The following is a 7,117-nucleotide window of genomic DNA, read 5'->3' on the forward strand; positions in this document are numbered from 1 at the left end:
GTATAATTTTACTGAAGTTACCGAGTCATAATGGGACTAATTCTGTTGTTAGGTACAAGTATAAATCTCACTTAATCACGCGAGATTTATTACTATGAAGTTAGAAACACATACATATTAAATGTTAAACCCAATTAAAATTTAAACTATAAAGTCCTTAAAAGTCAATGCCGGGTTAAAGAAATCAGATAGACGAAAACAACAACCTGAATTTACGTTTTGAATAATTTTTTAAAATAAAAAAATAATAATAAACAAATCTGATCAATTTCATGCTTTTCTGCGTAATCTAAACATTCTTATATTTAATACGTATTTTTATTTCTGAGAAACTTTTAATGATTTTTAATGATTCAAAAAATTTCAGTTTGTTCTCCACGATAAAATTTATCAATCGAATGGACAGTAAAAATTGCCTAAATGGATGTCTTTTGACAGCAGCAAAAAATTGAAAAAACTGGTGGAGTTTTTTCAACCTAGAAGATACAGAAATTGAAATTAGTACAAAAATTATTTATGAATGGATTTGCCAAATTTGCAAATTTATTTGAATTAAAACACAGATAGAGGATGGAAAGTTTTTTTTATTTTATTACTTCCTGCGAATTACAGGCAAGCATCGTACGATGGATCTTATAACGATTTGGCAGAAAAGCATTTTAAGCAAAAAAAAAAATTTCATTTTTTTAAACATTGCTTTAAAATTTTACAAAAATAGGCCACATATAATATACACTATAAGTTGAGCAATCATTAGAATCAGGACTACAATGCTTACGAAGTTTTGCTAACATTTTTTTTAAAGCACTTGCAGTCTACTTTTTAAGCTTTGTTTTTAAAAAATGTTCAAAAAATTAAAACTGTATTGTAAAATAAATTTTCTAATGTCCCTAATAAAGTCTTCAAAGAAAAGACTTTACATAGTAGGAGGTCTCATTATTGAAAATTTAGTTTGTAAGACAGTTATACTCAAATGAATCATCATCAAGTTGTCCATTAATCTAATTCGGTACTCATTGCCAATGCATGCGAGATCAAAACTCTTGTAAAAAAATTTATCTCTTCGACGTTTTTAGCGCTGTCTCATCGATATCCAAATGTCAGCATTATATAGCTGGATGTGCATGATAAGACTGGTGGAGCATGATTTTCTTTAGCTGACCCCAAACAGTCATTTATAAGCAAAAATGATTATACGTTTAGTCTCTGTACTACAATCTCACCAAACTTCGTACTTGTAGCTATTACCAATGATTTGTGTCTCAATAGGTTCAGGGGATTTATTCGTTGATCGAATATATTTTGCTGTGTACTCGTTAATCACAACGCACAATGTGTCGTGCTAGTTAGGCAGGACATCATATTTTTCTTATTTAGAAAAAGTCCCTCTGAAAAATGAAGATGTCAATGACATTGTGATATGCTAGATGCCAATATCATATCTTGGATAGTGTCAATTCAAAAACAATCACTTGAGATAAACCAATATGGTTTAGAGCAGTAGTACGTATTTTCTGTTCAAAACCTTATTTCAACTTAATTAAGTGTGAATAAGTGTTGCTCTTCTCAATACAAACGGACCCGGTAACTTCGTCTAATCATATTAATTATGCGTAAATACTAAATTTTGACATAGTGTCTGTAAAAGTAATTTTCATTGTCAAAGCTATGATATTAAAATATGATCTGCAAGTCGATTACTTTTTCTGGGTCTTATACAGAATGAATTACACAGTGAATATCTTATCTTAAGTCACACTATTAACTGCCAATTAGTTGGTTTAGCAGCGTTAGATGTGAACGTGGTGGTACGACTACTCTTGGTGGGTTAGAGAAATATAGATTCAAGTCAAAAAATTATGTTTAACGAATAATTGAAGCTTCGTTAATATTTTTTTTATTCTACATAAATAGTAAGGTGCAAAAGCTACATATGGGTCTCACATGAAGCGGCGTAATTATCTCGCTTAGAGCGCTGGTAGTGTTAAAACTAGCAATGTCTCTTATATAGTTTCTTACATAATGCACTCGAGAGAACTTAATGTACGACATTCAAGAAACTGATGCTGCAATAGTTAATACAGTTTGCAGAATAACCATTTTTTGATTTCGGGAAGTATATTTATATGTTATTCATATGGTAAAATTTAAGCTAGTAGTCAAGGTCCAGCATAAATCGGGGTTCGTACTGTATTTTTGCTGATTTGAGAGAAATATTTGAATAAGAAAGCATGTATTTCATTATATATGTAATAAAGTTGTTATATTGTGAAGGAGAGAAACAAACATCCACGGTAGAAACTTAAAGAATACTTGAACTAATTTAACACTACTTCTCTTAGAGAAAAAGTCTAAAGTGTGAGTCCTTCTGTTATTAAACTTTTTAATAAATAATGAAATGGAACTAAAGAAATTTTGGTTTTAATGTAAAAATTTCTGTAAAAGTTTCAGTAAAATTATAAGAGACCTTAAAAACAATAAATCCATATACAGCAACAACAACTTCAGAATATTTAATAACATTGTCTTCCTAATGTGAAGTGGGTTTTGCTCTCAAAAGGGCAATTCGAAAACAACAAACATTTAGGCAACATCAGGAATAAATGACCCTATAAAAAACGTTAATCTGTTACTTACACATGCCGTGTAAATAGCACATCAATTCATTCATCTGATCTGGCGTTCATCTGATATAGATAAAAATCTATAAATAGCGCCCCTAGTATTATTGTATGGCACTTTGTTGGACCTATTTTAAAAGCGAGAAAATAAATTTTGATTTGATTTTGTTATATTATTTATGTTTAATAAACAAACCGGAGTATGACGCGGTTTGGCGATGGAATTCAGTAGTCATTTACTCAAAGGGTTCTCGAGATATTGTATTTTAAAATTGTAGACTTTTTAAATTGATTATAACGATTAATAACAATTACTCGCGCTTGATCATGTTTTTAAGATAAAAATATGTATATAATTTTAAAATCCGATATCTCGACAACAGATATATTGTAGTATAAAAATATGCTTCAAAAACTGAAACTTACCATAATTTATTATAAATATGCGTGCTGAAAACCGCAATCAAACCCAAATATATTTTCCAAGATTATTTGAACTACCTGAACAAATATTAGAAGTGTATGCGGTACAGCAGAAACAGTGGCGTAACTACATTTTTTAGGCCTGTAAGCAAATTCTAACTAAGGGGCCCCTACCAACATACTAAGGGGCCCCTCTTTTTATACTCTTTACACGAAAAAATGTGAAAAGGATATATAAGGTTTGTCAAGATTTTCGTAACGCTTTAAAGGAAACGTCGGAAATATCATTAAGTATATATCAGTACAATATATATATACTTTTTCAGTTCAAACTACTCTCTCAGCTTTTGAACTCTTCGAACGAAACTTTACACACATACTTTTCGGGAGCCATTTGGTTTGATTGAAATTGGACGTCTATTTCTTGTATCTGTGATATAAACTTAACAATCGGATATGAGGTTTCTCCGTTTTTAATAAAGGTATTCAAATGGAATTTGGTGTATACAGTACTGATATTTGCAAAAGACAACGTACAAAATTATTTTCAAATAGATTTAAATGTGGATATAGCTTCCATACAAGTCTCTCGATTAAGACACATATTTTTCTTAGAAAAACTTTTTTATTTTATAAATAGGTTTAATATTTTATTTGAAGTACATACATACATTGTGACCGAAAAGTTTTCGGAAATTCTCATTTAAAATTCGCGCGCTGTATATTTTTCGATATTTTAAGTTTATGTAGTTTGGCAGCACTTAACGACAATTACTATGCCAAAAATGAGCGCGATCTGTCAGACAGTTCGTTTACGGCAGCTGTTGAAACCAGTTCACCTCAGTAGTGCGTTGCGAAAAAAACAATGGAAAAAAATATTGAACAAAGAGTTTGCATCAAATTTTGTGTTTCGAACGAAATTTCGTGTGCAGAATCTTTGCGAATGCTACAAAAGGCTTATGGGGAATCAGTTTTATCGAAAACTCAAGTTTATGAGTGGTACAAAGCCTTTCAGGACGGTCGTACGACCGTCGAAGACATGCCGCGTTCTGGACGACCTTCGACCTCTACCACCGACGAAAACATTGAAAAGGCAAAGGAAATCGTGTTCCAAAATCCTCATGTGAGTGTTAGAGAGATAGCACGAGAGCTAGGCATCGGTCGTGAGATGGCTCGTTTGATTTTGGTGGACAATTTGTGTATGCGACGTGTCAACGCTCGGCTTGTTCCGATTCACCTCAATTTGTTCCAACATTATCAACGATTTTAAGGCCAAACATTCAATAAATACCATCGAACAGCCACCGTATTCACCTGATCTTGCACCGTGTGACTTTTTCCTGTTTCCCAAACTCAAATTACCACTCAGAGGAACGCGTTTTGAATCCATATAAGACGTAAAACAGAATTCGCAGAGGGAACTCAAAGCCATACCGGAAAGCGCCTATAAAAATGTTTTGATGATTGAAGAACGTTGGCATTTGTATATCGCTTCTAATGGAGCATATTTTGAAGGAGATAAAATAAATATTGATGAAGATTAAGAAATTTTGCGTTTTATTTAATTCGCGAAGCTTTTCGTTCACATGTTTATTATGTACTTTAAATTTAAAATTTACGTATCTTTTATAAAATGCAATATGAAGTTAATCCAACAAAAAACGTTTCGTCCCACTTTTGAGAATTTATTAAAAATAAATACAATGAATACAAAAATTTATAGTGGGGCCCCCTAAATTCGGGGGCCCGAAAGCGTTGCTTCCAGTTGCTTCCCTGTAGTTACGCCACTGAGCAGAAACTACGAATAGTAAAATTATAAGTTTATCTAATGCACAAATAATAATTTCTTTTAAAACACAAACTTCGCTTGCACTTCTGTTCAAACGAATTTAAAATATTTAACAATTAGAATAAGGCAATAAACTAACGTAATAAGTCAAATTAGAAGTAGAAAAGTCAATTAGTTGATTTTAATATTTAAAATCTCATTTAAATTTTTACTTTGTTACGTCAAAATTTTACACTATGTGCGCCGCCTTGTGACGAATGGCATCGCAAAAATTTGTTAGATTCAAATATTTTAAATAATTAAATGTAATAAATTAAATTAATAGAAAACTGTGTTAAAATCTATTTTAATAATTTCAAAAGCTCTTAATTGCTATAACAAGGTTTAAATCATAAATCACAAATAAATTTTATTACTCAGTATAAAAAATTTTGTACGTCGCAAAAATTGCAACATTGTGTTTTAGATTTGGCAGCACTAATATAATTTGACACTTCAGTTGTTTACTTCATTAGATTTAATAAAAACAAGAGAAGTCTATAGTAATATTATATATAATTAAATATAACTCAATTTAATATAAATATAAGATGGACAAATTAACAACAATAAGTGCAACACTTTTTATGGCAGCCGATGTATTTGCTATTGTCAGTTTAGCTATGCCTGATTGGGTGGTAACAGAGGAAGCAGGTACTGCAGTAGCATTAACTTTCTATCTTAAAAATAATTTTTGTATTTTATGTACTATAATATTTATTTTTTGTTTGCAGGTGATATAAGATTAGGACTAATGTGGACTTGTATGACACTATATAATCGTCCACAAGTCTGTTATACACCAGTTTTGCAACCAGAGTGGCTAGTAGCGTTAGTCTGCATATTTATTGGCTGCATTTGCATAACAACAACAGTAATTCTACTTGCTTCTAGCACTTGGGATCGTAATGTTATTCCTTATGCACGCTGGGTGGGATTCACTGCTATGGTACTATTTTGTCTAGCGGCGGTAGTATTTCCACTTGGTTTTCATATCGAAGAAATTGGTGGTCAGGCTTATCAACTACCGAACACCTATAAAATTGGAATCTCTTATATATTATTTGTACTGGCTTTGTGGATAACAGTAGTGTCGGAATTATTTGCAGGAAAAGTATGTCTACCACACTTTTAAAAAATTTATGTTTTTATATAAATTAAATTACAAGGAATATTTAATAATTGTCAGCTGAAGAGATTGAGATAAGAATTCTTATATTCAAGTACAATCCCTAATAGAAAGACAAAAAAGTATAGTCATTTTTATATAAATTCGTTATAGTGAACGAATGAATTAGTTTAGTATTAAAGTAGTTATACCAATCTCGAATCTCCAAATATGTTTAGCAAAATATAGATATTATAGTTTGACAAAATGATATATAATCGATTGCAATTCAATTAAATTAATTATATGATTTTTCGGAAAAACTAATATCAAACCTTTTTGTAAAAAATATTTTTTTATATTGTGATTTATTACAGATCAAATCTTAAAATTTTTATTTTCAGTTTATGCAAAGTAATAAAAAAATTTATAAAATATTTTGTAATTACTTTTAATATAAACTGAACTGGTATATATCTTTTTAGTCTTGTAGAGAATTATTTCTTTATACATATAAATGGTGCAATTCTAGAAATTATAGAATTCGTATAAATAAGTTATATATGATGGGAGTGAACAAACAAATATAGAAATATTTTCGAATCTAAATGCAATTCAATAATTTCATAAGTGAGTCGTTTATATTGTTAGAATAACAGTGTGTGAATAAGTAGTTGATTAATCTTGATTTTTTATATAGATAAAGGAAAAATAAATTTTATAATGAAATATTTCATGAAAAACATCCAAAACAAATCAAAATGTTTTGTACTTTGCTCAAATAAATAAATGTAAATTTATAGTTTAAGATATATAATTAAGAATTAGTTTATTATATTTTTAGTTATACTAGTTAAGAATTATTTTATTTATGGGACTATTTAAAAGGTTTATTCAGTTTATAACTAATAAAAAAATATCTGTATCGTTTTAAGCCAAAAATAAATATTACACTTTCTGTATAATAATGAAAAACATAAAAAAATAAACAAAAATTCTTAATTATTATTCATAAAGGTTGTAAATATTGCTTTAAAAGTTTAAAATTAGCTGGAGCGTGTATTGGAAAAATAGAAGCTATCCAAAGGACAGTTCTTCGAAAAATACATACAGGGTTGTATTATTTTCTTGTTTAGA

The 7,117-nt window shown here is 29.7% G+C and overlaps 1 protein-coding gene across 1 annotated transcript; it reads left to right on the plus strand.

Annotated features, from left to right (window-relative positions):
• The first annotated feature begins 5,381 nt into the window (after positions 1 to 5,381).
• LOC119668077 (uncharacterized protein C16orf52 homolog A) lies at positions 5,382 to 6,248 on the plus strand. Its single transcript, XM_038077461.1, has 2 exons — positions 5,382 to 5,526; positions 5,607 to 6,248. The coding sequence occupies exons 1-2, from the start codon at positions 5,424 to 5,426 to the stop codon at positions 6,005 to 6,007; spliced, it is 504 nt and encodes a 167-aa protein (XP_037933389.1). The 5' UTR covers positions 5,382 to 5,423; the 3' UTR covers positions 6,008 to 6,248.
• Positions 6,249 to 7,117: the final 869 nt, after the last annotated feature.

The sequence above is a fragment of the Teleopsis dalmanni genome, chromosome 1 (assembly GCF_002237135.1).
Source record: "Teleopsis dalmanni isolate 2A chromosome 1, ASM223713v2, whole genome shotgun sequence".
NCBI lineage: Eukaryota > Metazoa > Arthropoda > Insecta > Diptera > Diopsidae > Teleopsis > Teleopsis dalmanni.

Excerpts from the sequence above, each read along its gene's own strand:
- LOC119668077 (XM_038077461.1), top strand. The coding sequence starts at position 5,424 with ATGGACAAATTAACAACAATAAGTGCAACACTTTTTATGGCAGCCGAT. Across the intron at positions 5,527-5,606 it reads GGTGGTAACAGAGGAAGCAG|GTGATATAAGATTAGGACTA; the intron begins GTACTGCAGTAG and ends TTTTGTTTGCAG.